This window comes from Carcharhinus amblyrhynchos, chromosome 1, assembly GCF_965287045.1.
Source record: "Carcharhinus amblyrhynchos chromosome 1, sCarAmb.v2.hapA, whole genome shotgun sequence".
NCBI lineage: Eukaryota > Metazoa > Chordata > Chondrichthyes > Carcharhiniformes > Carcharhinidae > Carcharhinus > Carcharhinus amblyrhynchos.
In genome coordinates this window covers 116,245,951-116,270,324 of record NC_137324.1, presented here as the reverse complement: position 1 = coordinate 116,270,324, position 24,374 = coordinate 116,245,951, and the positions used below count along the sequence as shown (strand labels likewise).

The 24,374-nt window shown below is 39.9% G+C and overlaps 1 protein-coding gene across 1 annotated transcript in view; it reads left to right on the top strand.

The window, feature by feature from the left end:
- The first annotated feature begins 826 nt into the window (after nt 1-826).
- Nucleotides 827-24,374, top strand: part of LOC145344297 (ubiquitin carboxyl-terminal hydrolase 53-like) — a 103,803-nt gene continuing 80,255 nt past the window's right edge. Inside the window, exon 1 of the mRNA XM_080191371.1 lies at nt 827-1,461. Within this exon, the coding sequence (XP_080047497.1) occupies nt 1,318-1,461 (144 nt within the window). The 5' untranslated portion in view covers nt 827-1,317. The remainder of the gene's footprint in view (nt 1,462-24,374) is intronic.

Here is a 24,374-nt window from a genome sequence, read left to right as displayed (position 1 = left end):
ATGTACAGTTTAGTATACTGGAAAAAAGGAAAAAAATGTTTATCAATAAAGTTCTTGACCCATACAAACATCTTTCAACATGAAAGCAATAACAATTTATCTAGAGATAATAATCCAAACAAATTATCCAGCAGGAAGAAGGAGTGACTGCTCTGATCACAGAGATTTCCAATCTTTTTTTTCCCTTCGGCTTGATCTTTGTGTTGCAATCACCGAGGTTTTTTCAACTTGGTTATTATACTGTCAGGGTGCACCCATGCTTTTCTTCAGCATGGAGTGAAGTAGGCAAATCAGGAATTGGTTCCTCATCTCTTGGCAGCATTAGTTTTGCACAACACACAACAGAGAGCACATCACAGGGCAGCATGGTGGTTAGCACTGCTGCCTCACACCGCCAGTGACACAGATTTGATTCCCAGCTTGGGTGATTGTCTGCGTGGAGTTCGCACATTCTCCCCATGCCTGTGTTGGTTTCCTCTCATAATCTGAAACGCATGCTGGTTAAGCACATTGGCCATGCTAAATTTTCCCACACTGTAGCTGAACAGGCACTGGAACGTGGGGACTAGTCCCAGTAACTTCATTGCAGTGTTAATAATGTAAGCCTACTTGTGACACTAATAAATAAACACTTTAAAAAAAACCAAACGCCTGATCACCGTTCTCCTTTTTTTTTCCTATTGGCTATGCAAACGAGGAAGTCATAGTGGCGTGCACACATATCCAAGCTTAGGTTGTACCTAAGACAGAAATTGCGATCCATCCCAGCACCTCCCCACTTCCCTGGGCAAAGCAAGCGGGGCACGTGACCGGACGCAAGCAGCTGGAATCAGGTGGTGGTGACGCAGCGGCGGTGCTCTCGAGCTGGGACGGTTGGATGTGACCGGTGCTTTGCGCCGCCCCGCTCGGAAAGCAGGAGTCTCATTGCATCTTCAGGGAGGGAGCCGCAGAACTGGGGGCGCCGTCAGTCTCCGTCAGCGAGCCAGCCAGCCAGCTTAGGCGACGGGAGAAGCAGGGGGCCGCCGTTTGTCAACTTTTCTTCGTCAACTTTGATAACCCAGCCCCCGAGTTGCTCGCCCACCCGAGTTAAGTCTGTGTCTCCCTCCCCACCTCGCCACCCACTCTGACCTCAAGGAAACATGACAATGAAGGACTGCGGTGGTTAAGAGAAAAAGCCGCCCGATGGGGAGCAGCTGCTTTACCTGAAAGGAGAGGGAGGCGGAGGGGTGAGAGCGCGAGGCACCTGGTAGCCAGCGCGCGGCCGCGAGCTGCTTGGCTCCGCCCCTGATTGTTGTTGCTCGAGCCGCTCCCGGGACAATGGCCTGGGTGAAGCTTCTCCTGAAGCCTGGCAGTAACCTGCGGAGCGCCTACCAGCCGGGCAGCATGTTGTCCATCGCCCCGACCAAAGGGCTGCTCAACGGACCTGGGGAGAACAGCTGCTTCCTCAACAGCGCTGTGCAGGTAAGGGAGGGAGCGGTGCACTTTTAACCAGACATTGGGGCTGCTTGCGCTGAAGTGTGCGGCGACAGCCATAGCAACAGCAATTGGTTCGGCGCACCTTGCAAAAAAAAAGCGCTGTCTAAAGTTGGGGAAACTTTTAACTTGTTGCGGTGCTCCGTCTGAAGGCGCTGTAAACTGTTAAAACTCCACCCTGCTGGCTCCCGATTTGAGGAATGCAGTGACACCCTGATTGTATGTCGTCTTGTGTTTACCACTTCGGATCCTTGTCCAAAAGAATGACTCCCAGGGTGTAACTGACCGCAAAAATTCGCATTTTTTCTTCCCAAAAAATTGTGGAGTATTTAACTTTTTGTTGTTGCAGATCAATAGAGTTGTTACCGTACCTTGTAACAGACATCCTATCAGTACTATCCCGATTGCAAAAACGGCCCAGATTGTTTTCAAGGGTTGACTCTCATAGGCGGTCCTAAGGAGGACAGGAAGAAGTGAAAATTGACAGGTGTGATGGGGACACACTTTGTCATCTGATGTTTTAATGTGGAGATGCCGGTGTTGGACTGGGGTGTCCACAGTAAGAAGTCTCACAACACCAGGTTAAAGTCCAACAGATTTATTTGGTATCATGAGTTTTCAGAGCGTGCTCTTTCATCAGGTGAGGATGAAGGAGCGGTGCTCCAAAAGCTTGTGATACCGATAAACCTGTTAGACTTCATCTGATGTTGAAATGGAAACAGTTAAATCTCAATTCTATAACTCTCAAGAAGTACACTGCAGTGTGGTTTGTTAAGAGTGAAGCATTTTTTCTTCCCAAAATACTACAGGGCAGGTACTGTTTGAGATGAGAGTCAATTTTGTTTTGTTTAATGGCTTCTGATTATACTTGGTTTTAAAACTTTGTTTTTTCCGTGAGAGATTGGCAAGCACCTAATATTATACTTGTCTAATGACACAATTCAGGAGTGTGCATTATTTTGTATTTTGAGGGTCTCTGAAGTGTTTACTGTTCTCCTTTTGGGTTATAAAGTTTAATCAATGTACCCATTAGTTTGCAAATATCTAAAACTGCCAAAAAATCTGGAACTTGCAATTTAAGATTTAGTCATCACTGAATAAAAATAACCTATACCAAATTTACAAACCAGCAGCTTTGAACAAGACACTTAAGCAAAAAGAAATGCTAGCGTATTGATAAACAAGTTATACTTCAAAGTAGAAGTTGCTTATATATTTGAAAGTTCAGACTCAACTAAGACCTTTAGGGTTATCAAAAGAGCAGCAACTCAATTTAGATGGTTGGCAATAATATCGCAAATATCATTTTGGTTGACAGTATCAGTTGTTTGAAAAAGGACAATCAGTTTGAATTCCAATTAAATGAATAGGGTTAGAAATTAAAGATCAAAACCCACATGTGTATTTGTCCCCAATTTGGACAGTATACATAATTTCAAAGAATATGCTTTGATAATCAGGTTTTTAGACATTGTCTTAATTGCTTATCGTGAGCTGCACGTCACAATTTTTAAAGACCTGTATTGAGGCACCTCTCAGCCTTCCCCTTTCGAGAGAATTGAATCTGTTCAATCTTTCCTGGTAGTTTCAATATCATCCTGAAAGATCTTTTTATTTTCTCCTCCACTAGTGCCTATAAATAATTTATACAATATAGAGATCGTGCTGTGGTCTAACCAAGTTTTCATCTGTGTTTAACATTACTTCCCTGCTTTTGTTATTTTCCCCTCATTGAGAACCTGTATTTATCAGTTTACATTTGAGTGAAAGTTCCTTAAAGTTTTTTTGATATTTCCAAGGGAAGGCTTAAGCATGTTAAAAGACTGGCAAAAACAATATAGAGAACAGTGGGGCATAAAGTGTATTTTATGAAATATATGGTGAGTTTAACATATCTCTTTATAATCCAGGTGTAAGTTTTGCCATTTTATAAATTGTTTCAGTTCAAAGGAATTGGCAGTTTAGGTGTAGGTTAATCAACTTGTATTTGCATTTGTATTAAAGCAGTGGAGCCCCATGGACAATGTTCTGGCCTTGTTTAGTAATATTTCAGTTTACTACTTCTGTTTAAATAAAACTACAGAAAAGGTTTCTGGTAATAGAAGTAAAGTATTGTTTTGTATGGCAAAGCATTTGTTGAAAGCCCTCAGTCTGTGCTAGAAAACTTTTCACTTTGTGCTCAGGGGGATGATATATCTTCCATAATAAGCTCTAACTCCCTCGAGTTCACAATATTTTTACAAGCAAAACAGCCTTTGTGTAATTCAGATTTTGACTGCTGTAGTTGGTGCTATTTATGGGTTACTTTTTGGTTAAAAACATTTTGAAGACCTATGCAAGATTTCCGTGCAATTTGAGAGAGAGGCATCACTTGCTGGACAATTCATTGGAAGGAAGCACTTTGTTTAAACAAAAGGGAAGTGCATAAAATTATACTATATTGAATGATCTGTTTTATTATTTTACTCTGGATGAGTTGTGCACTAGAACAATGAGATTTGATGGTACAAATTAATTTTTTTCTGCTCTGTTTATTCCCTTGTGTAAATGTACTGTTTCAGTATTTCTCTCCCATCAATGTTTGACTTGATTCATTTTTTGCTGTGGGGTAGGACAGATTTTTCAGTTTAAATAACACTGCTCAACTGTAATTTTGATAGGTTTTTTAATCTTGGGTGTAATAATACACTTCTTAAACTGTTGTCTATTCAGAAACATGCTGAACTAACCACTTTGTAGCAGGTTCTGACATGAAAAGGGAATTCTGAGCAGGACAAATCTAATCCAGCCAATTAATGTACCCTTGGTCTGTCCCTGTCTATTAAAAAGGGAGATGAATTAAACAATAGTTGTAGCCAGTGATGCCTGCTCACTGGCATTCAGTTCAGGTTCTACCAGAACCAAGCTACTTCTGACCTCATTAGTCTTGAAACGGACATTAATTGAATACCAATGGAAAGGAGTGAGAATAGTTGCCCTCAAGATCAAAGTAATAATCAACTAAGTCCAATACAATGCACTGCCAAAACAAATGTCAATAAGAAAATCCTCCAGTCCCATGTTATTTGTTGCAAACGAACATGTTATGTTTAATAGAGGCTAAAAAACACAACCTTTGAGCATTGTTGTTAGAGTTCCTCAGAGCATCCTTGGCTTGACCATTTCAACAGCTTCATCAATTTCCTTGCCTCTGACCTCAGATGAAAGGAAGGAATTAATCTCAGAATAAGTCAGTGGTTCGGGCTGAGATGAGGAGAAATTACTTTAAAAGACTGAGAGTCATTGGAATTTTTAACCCCCGAGATCTGTGGACACTTGGTTGTTGGTTATATTCAAAGCAGTAATCAACTAACTCCAAAACCAATGCATTGCCAAAACCAAATAAAGGCTCGAAGATCTTGAACATTAACAAGAAAGAATGCATAATGGCAGTGCAATGTTCCTGGCTGTGGCAAAGATGTTTGGAACAATAGCAACCACAGTGAACTGCAATTGAATATTCTGGCAATAAACAATAGCTATCCAGGTGGGAATAATTCCCTTTTGTTGTTCTGAAGGCAAGACTTCACCATCCCCAGTGTTTGATTGTCAGCCCATTCCCTGTTCCTCCTTTTTTGTTAATGATATTTTGGTACTCAAAGATTGTGGCTTGCTCATAGTTTCTTGATGATATCGTAATTTTGTATCCGCTTTGAGTTCAGAAATAATATTTGAAATGCTACAAAATTACATGGGTGCTCTGGAGAAATAGGCCAAACTGTACAAAAGCACAATGTGAGACATTTCCTAAAGCACAAGGAACAGGATATAAAAGTTAAACTGCATCAAGGCCAGTAGGCAGCAGAAGTTCCTGTGCACAATTGTCTAAGGAATGTGGTTTGCTCATGAAATCATTTCAAACAGGCTAGATTGATTTGTGACGTAAAAGCAACATATTGTGGATGCTGCACATACGAAATAAAAACAAAAATTGCTGGAAATACTTGAGTCAGGTGGCATTTGGGGGAGAAACAGTTAACGTTTCAGTTTGAGATGACTATCAGAATAGTTGGTGTTGCTTACAGGAGAGATCAAGCATGTGAATGACATTGAGAATATTTTATATTTTAGGATGCATCTAGAACAGTTTGAAATGTTCTGGATGTCTTGGGGACATCTGTATTTATAGCATGACATTTAGAATTTATGGAATCCATGTGAAATAGGTTGAAGTCAGACACTTAGTGAGAAAGGAAACATGGTTATGGAAATGATTTTTTTTAGATAGCTGATCAAACAAGAGAAGGGAAATGCAAAACCAAAAAAGTGAACAAGAATCAGGGACCTGCCTAGCAACGGCAGTAACAAGAATTCAAAAAGACATGATAGAATGCGATTTGCCCTCCAACAGGTAGAAATCTGCGTCACTATAGCAGTAGTCAGCATTCCAAAGACGTGATGAGATGCAATTTACCCAGTAACAAAATACCAGGCATCTAGACAGTCAGGTGCAAACTGTCCTAAAAGTAGAATCAGATTACCTTAGAATCAGAGTGGATATGCTCATTTCTAGGGTCAAGAGATTTGAGACATCATAGAATCTCTACAGTGCAGAAGGCGGCCATTCATAACATTGAGTCTACATCAACCACAACCCCACCCAGGGCCGATTCCTGCATAGGAAATCTGGGAGGACGCGTGCAATCTCCAACACAGTCACTTGAGGCCAGAACTGAATGTGGGTCTTTGGTGCTGTGAGACAACAGTGCTAGCCACTGTGCCACCCTGCTGCTCTTAAATATGCTTTGTTAGTTCGTTACATAAAGATTGGATTGTTTTCTCACTGGATTTTATGCTGCTCCTCACATTAATCCAAACAAAAATACAACACTATGAGCCAGTGTTCTGAGTTGGGACACTTTAATTCTAACACCAATGTAGATGAGACAAATGGAAATCCTCTTTTAGGTAAGAGCAGAACTTCAAAAGCATTCTTGGAAGAGCAGTGACAATGAATTAAATACTAATGCAATAGCAAAGTGCTGCCAATGCTGTAAATCTGGCGGCATGAAAAATCGACTTGATCTGAAATAACTCTTTTTCGAAGGTGCTATCTGGCATGTTTCTAGTCGATGGGAAATTAAGGAGCAAGTATGTAGGGAGATAGTGCCAAGAAAAATAGGGTGGTGATAGTCGGGGTTTGTAAATTTCCCAATATTGACTGGGAAAGCCATAGTATTAGAGGGTTGGATGGAGAGAAATTTGTTCAGTGTATTCGGGAGGAATTTCTCATTCAATATGTGGATGGCCTGACTAGAGAGGGGCAAAACTTGGACCTCTTGGGAAATAAGGAAGAGCAGGTGACAGAAGTGTTAGTGAGGAATCACTTTGGGACCAGTGACCATAATTGTCTTAGTTTTAAGATAGCTATGGAGAATGATAGATCTGGCCCAAAAGTTAAAATTCTAAATTGGGGCAAGGCCAATTTTGTTGGCATCAGGCAGAACTTTCAAAAGTTAACTGAGAGAGTCTGTAGGAAGCTAAAGGGATGTCGGTAAGTGGGAGGCTTTCAAAAGTGTGTCAACCAAGGTTCAGGGTAGATACATTCCTCTTAGAGTGAAGGGTAAGGCTGACAGAGGTAGGGAATCCTTGATAACTCAGGGTATTGAGGCCTGGTTAAGAAGGAGAAGGCACATGACATGCATAGACAGCTGGGATCAAGTGAATCCCTTGAGTATAGGGGTCATAGGAGTAGAGTTAAGAGAGAAATCAGGAGGGTAAAAAGCAAATGTGAGATTGTTCCGGCAGATAAGGCAAAGGAGAATACAAAGAGCTTCAACAAATACATAAAGGGCAAAAGAGTAACTATGGAGAGAATAGGCCCTCTTAAGGATCAACACAGTCATCTATGTGTAGATCCACGAGATGCGTGAAATCCTAAATGAATATTTTTCATCAGTATTTACTGTTGAGAAAAGCATAGATGTTAGGGAACTTGGGGAAATAAAAAGTGATTCTCGAGGAGTGAAAATATTACACAAGGGGGTACTGGAAGTCTTAAAGTGCATCAGGGTAGATAAATCCCTGGGCTCTGATGAAGTGTATCCCAGGATATTGTGGGAGGCTAGGGAGGAAATTGCGGGTCCCCCAGCAGAGAGATTTGAATCACCGATAGTCACAGGTGAGGTGCCTGTGCCCTTATTTATAAAGGATTGCAGGGAAAAGCCTGGAAACTACAGGCTAGTGAGCCTCTCATCTGTGGTGGGTAAGTTGTTGGAAGGTATTTTGAGAGACAGGATCTACAGGCATTTAGAAACACAAAGACTGATTGGGGACAGTCAGCATGGCTTTGAGTGGAAAATCATGTCTTGTAAATTAGTTTTTTTTTGAAGAAGTAACAAAGAAGGTAGATTAGGGCAATTGCAGTTGATGTTGTCCATGTGGACTTTAGCAAAGCCTTTGACAAGGTATCGCATGGTAGATTGTTGCATAAGGTTAAATCTCATGGGATCCAGGGTGAGATAGCTAAATGAATACAAAATTGGCTTGATGACAGAGGACACAGGGTGGTCATAGAAGGTTGTTTTTCAAACTGGAGGCCTGTAACCAACAGTGTGCCTCAGGGATCAGTACTGGGTCCACTGTTTTGTCATTTATATTAATGATTTGGAGAATATAGGTGGCATGATCAGTAAGTTTGCAAATGACACCAAAATTGGTGGCATAGTGGACAGTGAACAAGGTTATGTCAGATTACAACTGGATCTTAATCAATTGGGCCCGTTGGGCTGACAAATAGCAAATGGAGTTTATTAGATAAATGTGAGGTGATACATTTTGGTAGATTGAACCAGGGCAGGACCTATCCAGTTAATGGTAGAGCATTTGGGCGAGTTACAGAACAGAGATCTAGGGGTACATGTTTATAGCTCCTTGAAGGTGGAGTCACAGATGGACAAAGTGAAGAAGGCATTCAACATGCTTGGTTTCATTGTCAGAACATTGAATACACGAGTTGGGACATTTTGTTGAAGTCATGCAAGACATTGTTCAGTTCTGGACACCCTATTATAGAAAGGATGTTATTAAACTAGAAAGAGTGCAGAAGAGGTTGACTAGGATGCTACCGGGACTTGAGCTTTGAGTTATAAGGAGAGGCTGGATAGACTGGGGCTTTTTTCTCTGGAGCTTGGAAGGCTGAGGGGTGATCTAAGAGGTCTATAAAATAATGAAGGGCATAAATTAACTAGATAGACAATATCTTTTCCCAAAAGTAGGGGAGTCTAAAACTAGAGGGCATACGTGTTAGGTGAGAGGGGAGAGATACAAAAGTGTGCAGAGGGGCAATTGTTTTCACACAAAGGGTGATGAGTATCTGGAACTAGCTGCCAGAGTTAGTGTTAGAGATGGGTGCAATTTTGTCTTTTAAACTGTCTTTTAGACAGTTACGTGGGGTATGATGGGTACAGAAGGATATGTGCCAAATGTGGGTAATTGGGATTAGCTTTGAGGTTTTAAAAAAAAGGATGGCATGGGCAAGTTGGGCCGAAGGGCCTGTTTCCATGCTATATACTTCTCTGACTCTTCACAGATCCTGCTTGATCTGTCGAATGTTTCCAGTTTTTTTTTGTTTTTGGTTTGGTCTGATTGAGTTTTTTGTGGAAAATATGATTTTGTTTGCTCCAAAACTTTGCTACAGCTGTTGAAATCTTTCACCTGTCCAATTCTGGAACCTGGCCATCCAGCCTACGCCATCGAAAGGTAACCACAAATTAAACAGTTTAGAAATAATTTAAAACTGAGCAGAAAGGGCATCACATCTCACACATTAAGCAAAGAGATCATTACCATTTAGACATCCACTTCATATTAAATATTCTGGAGTATTACTGTCAATTCCAAATGTCGATTCAATGCCATTCATTAAGTCCCTATTACGGAAACCTTCAGCCATTGCATATTGCTAAGATCTGCCAGGAATTGCATTTTAAAAATAACTTAACCAGTGCTGATTTTAGGGAGAGTAGAATCCATTGTAGTGTATTTTATACTGTTGGTGGGTCTGCAACAGATAGTAGTCATTTGCAAGACACAACGACAGGATTCTGTATGGATTTATAAAGGTTAGTGAACTCCTGTGCCTCCAGCTTAAATCTGTGCTTGCCACTTGTGTGGCTACTGCATTTATCAAGTGTACACGTGTTTAAAATATACTTGAACATTTCCTCCTCTACCAACATTTGACTAGCTGGTCTGTTTTCAGATTCTGTGTCTGATTTCTTTTGGGATAACATTTGCCTTCCTCCAATTCTTGGCTGCATACTCAAGTTTTTATGGAACTAAAATGATTGCTTGTTTTGAGCTTTTAGGATGTATTCCACAAGTGACTTGTGGACATTTTGTTTGTTGAATTTCTGAATGCTTCAGTAACCTCTGCATAGTTCTAGATTGAATTAAAATGAGTACACTTACAAGTTTGTTCGTTTAATTTTCCACAATTTATTGCATATTTGTAGTTTTTGGAGCTTCTCTACGTAACTTCTAGATCCTTGAAATTTTAAATCATAAATTTTCTATATTGGTTGGACAAAAACATGTTTGTTGGGTTGCACTAGCTGGAGAAAAGAATGTTTGGATTTGTACATATTCTATCAGTCAAGGGTCAACTGTGTCTCGGTTGATGGCACTCGTTCCGAAGAGCGCACAAGTAATAAGAGTAAGCCTCGAGCCTGATCCATCATTCAGTGAGATCATGGCTGATCTTCTACTTCAATGTCATTTTCCTGCTCTATCCCATATTCACTGATATTTTTAATACTGAGCCACTGCAGCCTTCTGAGGCAGAGAATTCCAAAGATTTGCCACTCTAAGTGAAGAGATTTCTCCTTTATTTCAATCCTAAAATACCTGCCCCGTACGCTGAGACTATGTCCCCTGGTTCTTGACCAAATAACCAGGGAAACATCCATCTTGTATCTGCCCTATTGAGCCTTGTAAGAATTATGTTTTTGAATGAGATCACATCTTATTCTTCTGCACTCCTGAGAATAATGCCCAGTCTATTTAATTGTACCTCATTCCAGGAATTAATTTAATGAAAAGGGCAAAGTACTGTGGGGCTGGAATCTGGAACCTAAACAGAAAATGCTGGAAAATCCCAGCAGGTTTGGCAGCACCTGTGGAGAGAAAATGGAGCAAACGTTTTGAGCCTGGTTGACCCTTCAGGCTCTGACTTGAAACATTAGCTCTATTCTCTCTGCACGTATGCTGTTAGACCTGCATCAACTTAATAAATCTCTGTATACTCCCTCTGTAGCAAATATGTAAACACATAAGTCTAAGCTGACACCCTAGTTACTGAGGGAAAGCTGCACCTTTGGAGACGCTGTCTTTGAATGAGGCTTTAAACCAAAGCTCCACGTATGCACTCAGTTGGATGTAGATTGCATGACATTGTTTTGAGGAAGAGTAGGTTTGTCATCCTTGGTGTTCTGACCAGTATTTGTTCGTCGGTCAACATAATTGAAAATACATTACCTGGTCAGTATCACATTGCTATTTGCGGGCGTTTGCTATGCACAAACAGATGTCTTGTATCCTATATTATGACTGTGACACTCCATTAACTGTAAAGCACTATAATATATCCCAAGGTTGTGAAAAAACACTATAAAAAGAAAGTCTTGCATTCATATCAACCTGACACACTGCTGCAGTGGAAATGACTTTGTTTTGGTGTTGCACTATATCTCATATGTGAAGCTGCATGTTAATAGCTATCATCTTAGCCTGTTGGATGCAGCTATACCTCTTCATGTGCACGTTGACTGAAATGTATGTGCTTTAGAAAGTGAATGTATATTTAAATAAAAATATTTGAAACGATGAAAGATTGTTTTTTTTTGTCTATTTTCATGGCATGAATAAATAATGACTTGAGTCTGAGTGGTACTATTTAATTTGTACATGTAGTTGTGAAGGTTGGTATACTCCTAGTCAGTCCTGCAAGCTATATTCTATGTTTAGCTTCAAATTTGAATCGAATGGTTGTAGAAATTCTTTATTTTCTATTTCTTTTGGCAAAAAGTACTCAGGCAAAACAGTCTTGGATCTCCAATCATCAGCCTTATTCTTGATAAAGCAAAACAAACTGTTATCCAAAGTGACATGACTGGTACTTCAAGGGTTAAGGGGCATATCTTTTTTTATTCTAACTAGCTAAGAATAGAAGTGCAAAGTTTAACTGCAATTTAATTAGTCAATTGGCATTGATGCACAACATAATAAATGCCACAAGGTTTAGAACATTAAGTTAAATTGGCTGATGGGGAATTAATTTTTTGTTTGAAGGTTTGAAAATTTTTTGGGTATCAATTTATAAAATTCCGACTGACTATGGAATAAGAACTCATAATTTCTTGTCCATTTTATTCCTTTTTCCTTTATTCTAGTGCTCTTTATGGATTTAAAAAAATCACGTATGCCATATTAACTTTGTGAACCTAAGCTGAGTATTGACAGGCTATTTGGGTTGGCGCATCAAGGCTGAATTATAAATGTGATATTAAAATGAGCTTGCTTCTAAGAGAGCTTTACTAGACATCAATCTGATGCTGCAACCATTGTTTATCTTTGTAATTTATTGCAATCTTATTGAAATGATTCAGAAGCTATACTTCATTAAATGTATGAAAGTATTCTTCATATGACACACTGTTCATACACATTATTTGTTTAGCATGGGTGGGAAATGTTCTACTTAAATATGCTGAAACCATTAAAATTCAGCAACTTAATATACTTACATAATAGATTTGCTGTAATGTTACACAGTAAATGGCTTGAGTATCTGTTTGTATTTCTCCATGAAAATGCAATAGTGACTTCAATTCCAATAGTTCAATTTAATGTTGCCACCTCCTTGAGAGTCTGGTATTTGCTCCCACATGGAAATAAGTGGATGTATTAGCAAGAGGCAACATGGTTTTGTGAAGGGGAGGTTGTGACTCAGTAACTTGATCAAGTTTTTTGAGGAAGTGACAAAAATGATTGAGGATAAGGCTTCAGTAAGGGCTTTGATAAGGTAGACTGGTACAGAAGGTGAAGTTGTATGGGATCAGAAGTGAGCTGGCAAGATGGATACAGAATTGACATGGTCATGGAAGACACAGGGTAGCAGTGGAAGGGTGCGTTTTTAAATGGAGAGCTGTGACAAGTGGTGTTTACAGTAAGATGTCTCTCAACACCAGGTTAAAGTCCAACAGGTTTATTTGGTAGCAAACGCTACTAGCTTTTGGAGCACTGCTCCTTCGTCAGGTGAGTGGGAGACCTGTTCACAAACAGGGCATATAAAGACACAAGCTCAATTTACTGAATAATGATTGGAATGCGAGTCTTTGCAGCTAATCACGTCTTAAAGGTACAGACAGTGTGAGTGGAGAGAGCATTCAGCACAGGTTGAAGAGATATGTATTGTCTTCAGACAGGACAGTTAATGAGATTTTGCAAGTCTTGGGGGTTTCAGATAGCGTGACATGAACCCAAGATCCCAGTTGAGGCCATCCTCATGTGTGCAGAACCTGGCTATCAGTCTCTGCTCATCAGCTCTACGTTGTGTGTCGTGAAGGCTGCCTTGGAGAATGCTTACCCGAAGATCAGAGGCCAAATGCCCGTGACTGCTGAAGTGTTCCCTAACAGGAAGAGAAAAGTTCTGCCTGGTGATTGTCGAGCGGTGTTCATTCATCTGTTGTTGTAGCGTCTGTATGGTCTCCCCAGTGTACCATCCCTCGGGAGATCCTTTCCTGCAGCGTATCAAGTTGACAACATTGGCCAAGTTGCAACAATATGTACCATGTATCTGGTCGATGGTGTTCTCACGTGAGATGACATCTGTGTCGATGATCTGGCACGTCTTGCAAAGGTTGCTATGGCAGGATTGTGTGGTGTCATGGTCAGTGTTCTCCTGAAGGCTGGGTAGTTTGCTGCAGACAATAGTCTGTTTGTGGTTGTGCGGTTGTTTGAAGGCAAGAAGTGGGGGTGTGGGGATGGCCTTGGCTAGATGTTCGTCTTCATCAATGACGTGTTGAAGGCTCCGGAGAAGATGTCGTAGCTTCTCCGCTCCGGGGAAGTACTGGACAGCGAAGGGTACTCTGTCCACTGTGTTCCATGTTTGTCTTTTGAGGAGGTTGGTGCAGTTTTTCACTGTGGCGCATTGGAGTTATCAATCGATGAGTCGAGCGCCATATCCTGTTCTTATGAGGGCATCTTTCAGCATCTGGAGATGTCTGTTGTGATCCTCCTCATCTGAGCAGATCCTGTGTATAGGGTTCATGTCACACGATCTGTAACCCCCACACGACTTGCCTAGACTTGCAAAATCTCACTCTGTCCTGTTTGGAGACAATACACACCTCTTTAATCTGTGCTTAATGCTCTCTCCATTCACGTTGTTTGTACCGTTTAAGACTTAATTAGCTGTAAAGACTTGGATTCCGATCATTCTGTAAATTGAGTTTGTCTTCATATGCCCTGTTTGCGAACAGAACTCCCACTTACCTGATGAAGGAGCAGCGCTCCGAAAGCTAGTGGTGTTTGCTACCAAATAAACCTGTTGGACTTTAACCAGGTGTTATGAGACTTCTTACTGTGTTAGACATGGCTGCCACCGGGGTTCTGCCCTTCATCAGAGGCGTAGATTTAAGTGGAAATGATTTCAAAGATGGATATTTTCCAGAACACATTAAATGTGTGACCAGTTTGAGATGGCTGAAGCTGAACTGGACAGGACTCTGCCACTTACCAGAGGAATTAGCTTTTCTTCAGAAACTGGAACACTTGTCAGTAAGTCACAACAGCCTGACAACGCTTCATGGGGAGCTGTCTAGCCTGCCACACTTGTGGGCCATTGTTGCTTGAGCTAATAATCTAAAGAATTCTGGTGTTCCTGATGACGTTTTCCAGTTGATCTCTCTGTCCTGGACTTCAGCTAGAATCAGCTGACTGAGATTCCTCGGACTGGAGAATGCAAAAAACATGCTTGTGCTTGATTTGAGCCAAAGCAGTATAGACAACATTCCAAACCAACTGTTTATAAATCTGACCAAATTGCTTTAACTGGACCTGAGTGATAATAACCTGGAGAGTCTACCTCCTCAGATGAGGTGTCTGGTTCATCTCCGGACACTGATTTTGAATAACAACCTGCTTATGCATGATCAACTGTGGCAGCTTTACAGACATTGCATCACCGGAATACCCAATGCACATGGAGCAACCGGCCCACAAGCTTGGGAAAGCCTTTCCAATTTGCTAGATGTGGACTTATCCTGTAATGATCTTAGCTGGGTGCGTGAGTGCTTGTATACCCTTTCATCTCTATGCCGGCTGAACCTCAGTACCTCCCAGATCTCTGAACTTTCACTTTGCATTGATCAGTGGACACAACTGGAGACGCTGAATTTGTGCTGTAACCAGCTGACTTCCCATTCCTGTATGAATGTTAACTTCAGTATTGATGTTTATTTTATTCAATGCCTGTCTTTTGCTCTGGCTGTTTGCGGGAAAGATAACCTCAGTCCAACGTCGGCATCTCCACATCATGACAAGTGGCATCCCTCAAGGATCAGTGCTGGGACCTTTTGCTGTTTGTAATATATGTACGTGATTTGGAGGAAAATGTAACTGGTTTGATAAGTTTGCGGACAATTCAAATGTTGGTGGAATTGCGAATGGTGATGGGGACCATGAGAGGATACAGCAGGATGTAGGTCGGTTGGAGACTTGGGTGGATAGATAGCAAATGGAGTTTAATCCGGACAATTGTGAGGTAATGGAAGGTCTAATACAGATGGAAAAAATGCAGTAAATGGCAGAACCCTTAAGAATATTGATAGGCAGAGGGATCTGGGTGTACAGGTACACTGGTCACTAAGTGGCAATGCAGGTGGGGAAGGTAGTTAAGAAAGCATACGGAATAATTGCCTTCATTGGCCAGGGCATTGAATTTAAAAACTGGCAAGTCATGTTGCAGCTTTATAGAACCTTGGTTAGGCTTCACTTGGAACATAGCATTCAATTCAGGCCGTTGCACTACCAGAAGGGTGGGGAGGCTGTGGAATGGAGACAGAAAAGATTTACCAAGTCTTTGCTTGATATGGAGGGTATTAGCTATGAGGAGTGATTGGAGAAACTTGGGTTGTTATCGCCAGAACGATGGAAGTTGAGGGGCGGTCTGATAGAAGTCTACAAGATTGAGGGGCATGGGCAGAGTAGGTAAAAGTTTTTTCCTAGGGTGGAAGAGTCAATTACTTGGGGGCATAGGTTTAAGGGGCAAGGTTTAAGGCAGATGTCGAGGCAAGGTTATTACACAGAGGTAGGTGTCTGGAACTTGCTGCCGTGAAAGGTAGTGGAAGCAGGTATGATAGTGACTTTTAAGGAGTGTCTTCAAAATACATGAAAAGGATGGGAATAAAGGAATATGGTCCCCAGAAGGGTAAGGGGTTTTAGTTCAGACAGCATGATCTGCTGTAATTTTCTTTTTTCTTCTATTTATCAGTGCTAGCGCAATTGATGTACAATCTACCTTATTGAGAATTGCGGGCACGATTGTGTTCATTGAAATGGATGGAACATGAGGGGAAAATTGCTCATTCTGGTTTGTTTACAATGGAAAGCCTACATGATGAAATTGAAGAGAGACACTTGAAAATCTATAACCTTTAAGCAGTAACTTTGAGAGCTTTAGTTGGTGAGTGGAAAAGTATTTCAATGGAACATAAATTCTTACTGTAAAAATGTAAGAACAAGAGTAAGCTATTCGGCCTCTTGTGTGCTCTGTCATTGAACTAACTCATGCATGACCTCCTACTTCATGCCTTCTTCCCACACTATCTCCATATCCTTAGACGTCATCGGTATTTAGAAATCTATCAATCTCTGCTTTGAATTCTGAAACTGTATCCCCTGGTTCTAGTATGTAACCCCGCACAAAGAAAACATCCGTCCTGTAGTGTTGAGTCCTGTTAGAATTGTTTAACTTCAAAGAGATCATCCCTTATTCTTTTAAACTCTAAAAAAAATACAGGTCAAGTCTCCTTGATCTTTCCTCATAGGTGAATCCTGCCATCCCAGGAACCTTTGTTGCACTCCCATTATGATCAGTATATCCTTCCTTGGATAAGGAGACCAAAACTGCACATGCTACTCCATGTATGATCTCACCAAAGCTCTATACGTTTACAGCAATGCTTCTTTACCCTTTGTACTCAAATCCCCTTGCAATAAATGCTAACATACCATTTATATTCTCATTTGCTTGTTGCACCTGCATGTTGGCTTTCAGTGATTTAGGAACAAGAACATCCAGGTCCTTTTGGATGTCAACACTTCCCAATTTCTTTCCTCCATGGAAGAAATACTCCACATCTGATGAAAGTGGATAACTTTGCTTTTCTCCGTATTTATATTCTATCTGCCAAGCTCTTGCCCATTCGTTTAGTTTGCCTAAATCTCCTTGAAGCCCCTTCACAACACTCATTCCTGCCAAGTTTTGTCATCAGTAAACTTTCTAAATATTGCTTTTGGCCTCCACATTCAAATCATAGATATAGATGGTGACTAGCTGGGGCCCAAGCATTAACCCTTACAGAACCCCACTTGTTATAACCTGTCAACCTGAGAATGATCTACTTATCCCTACTTTCAAATCGTATGTGTCATTTTTCTCCGATTTCATTGGTCTTTCATTGACAGGACTGTCAACCAATGGGATATGAGATGTGATAGAACCCAGCTACCAGTCAGCTAAGGCATAGCCACAAACCCCGAACCAATTGAATGGGAAGGGCACCTACCAAAAATCAGCCATTTTCTCCAGGTAGGTACTGATGTACTGAATTATCTTAGCTCCCATTACTTCCAAATAACTGCCTTTTCATTATATCAGCCTTTGTTACCCTGAGTGTCATATCCTGGATCTGTCTGTCTGATTCTTTCATCTTGTGCTTTATTCCATTTCTTGCAATATTCAATAAACCATCACCATTTTTTTTCTTATTCATTTGGTCTTATTTCTAAATCTGATGCTGCTGAATTAAAATTGTGCTAAATAAATTTCTTCAGTTTATATGGCTTCTGAAATGTAGAATAAAAGATAGTAGACGGATGTAAAAGGGATTGACAAAAGTGCTGTAGAGGAGAGAAAGGAACAGGTAGAGAGAAAGATGTCTTTAAGAGGAAGAATTAAGTTACAAAATGATGTGGAGGTGAGAGAGAGGCAAATAAACTATTGAGGATAGATGGACGAAAGATTGAGATGTTTTTGAAGAAAAAGACTTCCGTTTGATCTCAAGTCCAAAAATGACATCTCTTCCAATGTTGTAGGCCCATCTTGTTTAAGTTAGAGGCATAAATTACTGAAGAGCAATTAGTTTATCATATTTGTTGAGATTTGCTACATATGAAAAGGTTACATTTGCAGGTTTCCTGTGAGGAATTCATTTATGAAATGCCAACAGGAAATTCTGGAAATACTTAAGTCAGGCAGCATCTGTGGAGAGAGAAAAATAATTAACGTTGCAGATCTGTGACCTTTCATTGGATGAATTTATGAAACTAGTTAAAATATTACCTAAAGTGTTACATATTAGGATAGATTGATTGTTAGCATTCATAAGTTACCTCTGACATTTTAAGGTACAGATGAAATGCATTATATAAACTTTTTAAAAAAAAAATCAATCATATAAATTTAGATATCGACTTTCCATTTTCCTGGAGAAAAGCATTTTGATGTTTGAAATGAACTGCTAGTGGGTTCAAGTTGCTCACTAGTGATGGTAATACTCTGAACAGTTTGAAGTAAAGAAGGATATTCTAAAACTTTAATTCATATTTGCTTAAGGGCAACTTCCCCGAATTTTTTTCACTGCAGCAAAAACAAATGTAAATTTTTTAGTGATTGTAAGACTTGAATGTGAAGAAGAAAAAATGGAAACAGAACTTCTGTACTTTATGAAAAAGGAAGCCTGCCCATCTTCGGACTGCACAATTCCGGTAAGTTTTAATCTTTATGAAATTATTTTTGTTTCTTAGTTTCAGCTATTAGCAATTCATAGAATGTAAATAATATAAAATGCAAGTTGTTTGAATTTTATTCAATCAGTAATAAAATTTGTTTTTATTCAGTTTATGTACTTTCCATAATAATTTAAGCTTTGGCATTCTCCACAGGTGGATTGCTCACATCACCTTCTTTGGGTTGCAGTGACAGCAAGCCATTCTGACTGTGAAGAAAAACATCTCTGTTGTATGACAAAATGAACCTGAGACTGAAGAAGACTTTGAAATGAGTGATAAAGTATTTGTGGAAAATCCACATTAGTGTGTACTTGGGAAATATAGCAGCAGAGGTGAGGGATTTATCTGAGCAAGCCATGAGTGGTGTTGATTTTTTTCTAAGTCCCAGAACATGCAGAAGGCTGATGTTTCATTTTCTATGCTTGTTGTATGGTGAGCTTAGTACAATGCATAGATTCATAAAATGTATTGCAAAATCATTTGTATAGTGCAGCTTAGTTTTTACAGAAGATAATCTGTTTAATGAATGCATTACATGAACAGAGGGACTCTAAACTTGTACTATTGAGGATAGATGGACGAAAGATTGAGATGTTTTTGAAGAAAAAGACTTCCGTTTGATCTCAAGTCCAAAAATGACATCTCTTCCAATGTTGTAGGCCCATCTTGTTTAAGTTGGAAGGCATATTATAACAATGAACAAAATTACTGAAGAGCAATTAGTTTATCATATCTTCACTAGAGTTGACTGTATCCTTCACTAGAGTTAGCTGAAGTTAATCTTGAGGGAGGAATATGACCCTGTGGTTGATGTGCTGTTCCTACTTGAGTGACCCTGTGGAAGGTAACTGCAATGAGGATTTTTCCCAGAGGTCCTTTTGCGAGGTGCAAAACACATGCAGAATTTCATTTAAATACAAAATACATTTTTAACTTGGAAATAAATTATATTCTATTACATTAGTAAAGCCATTGCAGATTGTATTGCTGTAACATTTTAAAAGGCCTATTATTTCTGAAGGTGCTGCACTGACTGGATCTTTATGTAACTACTGATCCATGTCAATGTGTATATGTTTTGCACCCTGTTTGTATTTTATGGCAATAAAAATCTTGTTTTATCCACTTTTGTTTATTGTTGCAATAGTTTTCCAGTTATATATTTTCAGTAATTTTGAACCTGGGCTTGGCATGTTCACAGACTTCTTGACTTGTGCACACATTTTGCTGGGGATTCGTTCACATATAAATATTTGTGATTGTACCGTTTCACAAATGGTTATTTATTGTGCAGTTTTTATGCTAGTAATCTCGATGTAAAGATATTTTGTACAATTGTAGTGCAACCATAGTATTGAGACAGTTGATCATAAAAATGAGAAGACTTAGATGTCTTTGATAACCCCAAAATATTTTCGAGGAATAACATTTTGTCATGGACATTCTATGGTCGCAGGAATTGCAACTTGATTATGGTTCCAATCTTGCATAACATAATTCTTCAACTTTTATTTATACTTTCAATATTATTAAAGATACTTTAATTGCTTGAGTTCCTGATTGGAGGGGTATCTTGTATTTCTTTTGGATCACATGTCTTGAGGCATTAACTACAAAAGCAATTGATGGTATTTGGACAACTGCCTGGAAGTAGTACTGGTAATTCAAGATAACAGGAGATCCGTCAGGAACAATCAGGGCCAAACAGTGGAAGGAGGGATAAAAATGACAAAGAGCAACAGTGAGAAGTACAGGGACAACAAATAACTTCAATTTCTGTGGCTAAGGGACATCTGGAAGCTATTAGTGGTGGATATCAAGAATTTAAAAAAAGGATTGAAATTTGAATTTAAGTTCAAAGGAAATGGGTTGGTGGAAGCTTTTGAATTCAGAGGCAAGTGATGGAAAGAAAGTAACAAGATGGGTTTGAGGTAGTTGGTTCTGAGACCATGGTTCTGAGCCTCAATAGAGGTACTTATGGTATGAAGTACAAACTCGTTATGATGGACTGGGAAACATTACTGAAAGGAAGGAAGTGGACAGGTGGTGGCAGGAATTTAAGGAACAAATAGGTGAACTCCAAAAGTTGTATATATCTGTTTGGTGTAAGAGTGGTAAGGGAACAATGGCCAAGCCATGGCTTACAAGAGAAAGTAGATATTGTGTCAGATTCAAAGAAGCAGCATACAAAATGGCAAGGAAAAGCAATAGATCTGAGGATCAGAAGCGGTTTAAAATTCCACAAAGGAGGACCTGGGAGATTGATTAATAAGGGGGAATAGAGTATGAAAGTAAGTTAGTGGGGAAACATAAAGAAATATTTCCTGTCAGTTTTTAGGTATGTAAAGAGAAAAAGATTGACAAACAAATGTAGCCCCCTTACAGTCAGAAGCAGGAGGGTTCATAACTGGGAGCAAAGAAATGACTGAGGAACTAAATTCGTACTTTGCTTCTGACTTCACAAAGGAAGACATGAATAATACACCAGAAGTTATGAGAGAAACAAGTTTTAGTGAGGAGCTGAAGGAAATTCATATTAGTAAAATAGTTTTGGGGAAACTGGGATTGCAGGTGGATAAATCTCCAGGGCCAGATAATCTTGATCCCAGAGTAAACTAAGGAAGTTGCCCTGGAAATAGTAGATCCGTTGGTGATCATTTTCTAAAATTCTTCAGACTCTCTGGACTGGTTCTTACAGATTGAAGGGTAGGTCATGTAAGCATACTATTCAAAAAGGGAGGTAGAGAGATAACAGGAAACTAGACCAGTGAGCCAAACATCAATACTGGGGGTATTGCAAGAGTCTTGTTATCTAGGATTTCATAGCTCAGCATTTGGTATAATCAGACAATCTCAGCATGGATTAACAAAGGGAAATTGTGCTTGATGAATTTACTGGAATTCTTTGAGAATATAAGTAATAGCGTTGACCAAGGAGAACAAGTGGATGTGGTTTATTTAGACTTTCAGAAGGCTTTAAACAAGTTCTCTCATAGGCTACTGTGAAAAGTTATTGTGAGGTTGCAGGTAGTCTCTTGAGATGGATAGAAAGCTGGTTAACAGACAGCAGACAAGGTGTTGGCATAAGTGGGTCTTTTTCCGATTGGCAGGCAGTGACTAGTGGGCTACCATCGGGATCTGTCTAGGACTCCAACTGTTCCCATTACATATTACTGATTTGGAAGAGGGAAATAATTTGTAGATGATGCAAGGTTGGGTGGGAGGATGAGCTGTGAGGAGGAAGGGCCAAAAGATAGGGTGGGAATAAATATCGTTCAGAAACATACTCAGGAAACTAATAGAGCTAGCTAAAGGTCAATCAGTCCTCTGGACTTGATAGGTTGCATCCAGGGATGTTATAGGAAGTACCTACCAAGATGGTGGATGCACTGGTAGTAATCCAAAAATCCTTAAATTCTGGAAAGGGCACAAAGGATTGGAAAACTGTCGATGTGAAAGGGTGCAGGACAGAGCATAAGTAACTATATGCCAGTTAGCTTAACATCTGTCATTTGGGAAAATGTTAGTCCGTTATAAAGCATGTAATAGAGTATTTAGAAATGTTTAATATAATCGATCAGTGTTAGCATGGCCTCAAAGGGGAAGTAATGCCTGACAAATTCATTAGAATGCTTTGATGTGGCAACGAGCAAGGTATATAAGGGGAAAACAGTAGGTGCAGGCTGGAATTCTCTGATGTCGTAAGCCATGCCAGTGAGAATGGAGGATATGGTGATCAGCCAAAACTCCATTCACTGTAGCAGAGAATCCCAACCATGGGTGAGGTTGGAGAATTCTGGCCGTAATATACTTGGATTTTCAAGAAGTGTTTGATAAGGTATGGCACTTAAGGTGGTGCAGCTAGTACATTAGCATGGAGAGAGAATTTGCTAATTATTAGAAGACAGAGTATGGATAAGGGGGCATTTTCAGGATGACAACCTGTAACTAGTGGAATGTGACAGGGATTGGTGCTGGGGCCACAATTATTATTATATATTAATAACTTGGGTGAGAGAGGCAAATGTACTATTGCCAAGTTTGCAGATGGCACAAGAATAAGTAGGAAGGCAAGTGATGAGGATGACAGTCTGCAGAGAGATATAAACAGCTTCAGTGGACAAAAACTTGGCAGAAGGAATATAATGTAGGAAAATATGAAGTTGTGCACTTAATATGAAGCATAAAGAAGCTGAATATTATCTAAATGGAAAGTCTAAAAAGCTGCAACACAAGGATTTGGGTGTTCTCATGTATAAATTACATCGTGCTAGCATGCAAGTTCAGGTAATAGGGAAGGCAGGAATATAAGGATTTATTCAAAGGGAATGGAGGATAAAATTGGGGAAGTCCTGCTAAAATTATATAAGGCATGAGTAAGACTACAGCAGGACTACTGTAGGCAGTTTTGGTTCCTTTATCTGAGGAAAGATATTCTGGCACTGGAGGCAGTTAAGAGAAAGTTCACTTGGTTGATCGAGAATATGGAGGGATTTTCTTTTGAGGATAAGGTGAGTAGGTTGGACCTGTACTCATTAAGTTCAGAAGAATAAGAGGCAACCTTAATGAGACACATTGGATTCTCAGTGGACTTGACAGGGTAGCTGTTGGTAGGTTGCTCCCCTTGTGGGGGAGTCTAGGACCAGAGGGTATAGTCTCAAAATAATGAATTAGCCATTTAAAACAGACGACGAATTCTGTTGGAGGGCAAGAAATGGAATTCTTTATCGCAGAGGGTTGTAGAGGCTGGATTGTTAATTATGTTCAAGGCTGCGAAAGATTTTTAATCACTAAGGGGATCAAAGGGGATAATGCAGGAAAGTGGAGTTGAGGACTATTGTACCAAATCGTTCATTATCCCATTGAATGGCAGAGCAAAGTTGATGGGCCACATGGTTTACTTGCACTACTACATCTTACGGTCTTACTCTTATCCCATTTCTTATAGTGTTAATTCCTTTCACCCTTACTGATGGTTGATTTCTGTATGTCTCTTGGTTGGATTATGTCTGTGTAAATTGATGGAAAAGGCAAACGTATTTGTTGGAGAATGGTTCTTGTATCGCCAACTGATCAATCTTGTGATGAATCTGGAAAGTAATTGTGAGGAATTTTTTTGACCCTGTTGTATGCAATTGATATATTGACATACTGAAGACAAACAGTGTTTGCCCCAATTGTCTTGACAGTGATTATCTAACTCAGCAAAGAATAAGGATTGAATCTGCAATCTAGTCATCAGAAAGAAATGTTTGATCAGTGAGCCATCGAGTTTTCTCATTGTATGTATTGATGTGTAGGAAATATTGTTGTATCCTTTAAAACATGTTGATTAAAGGATTAATAAGTGATATTTTTAACACTGGAGCCTATGGAGCAATAGCCAGAGTATTCCCATCTGAAGGCCTGTGTGAAAAGTTATGATGATTACACTTGAGGAGCATGTTTAGAGTTTTATGTGTAAACAGCAGCCCTAGTGATTAGTGGGTGTATTGGTGTGGGGCGTGGGGGTGGTGGGGAACAGTTGAGGTGCTGCACAGGGGTAAAGGAGAAATGTGTTCATAGAATCCCATTGTGCAGAAGGAGACCATTCAGCCCATCAAGTATGTACTGACAACTATTCCACCCAGGCCTATCCCCATCACCGCACATATTTACCCTGATAATCCCTGACACTAATGGACAATTTAGCATGGTCAATTAACGTAACCCGCTCATTTTTGGACTATGCGAGGAAACTGGAACATCTGGAGGAAACCACGCAGAAATGGGGAGAATATGTCGGAGGATTATCAAGGTAAAAATGTTTCGGGGTAGGCCCTTTGCCTCAATTATATTTATACACC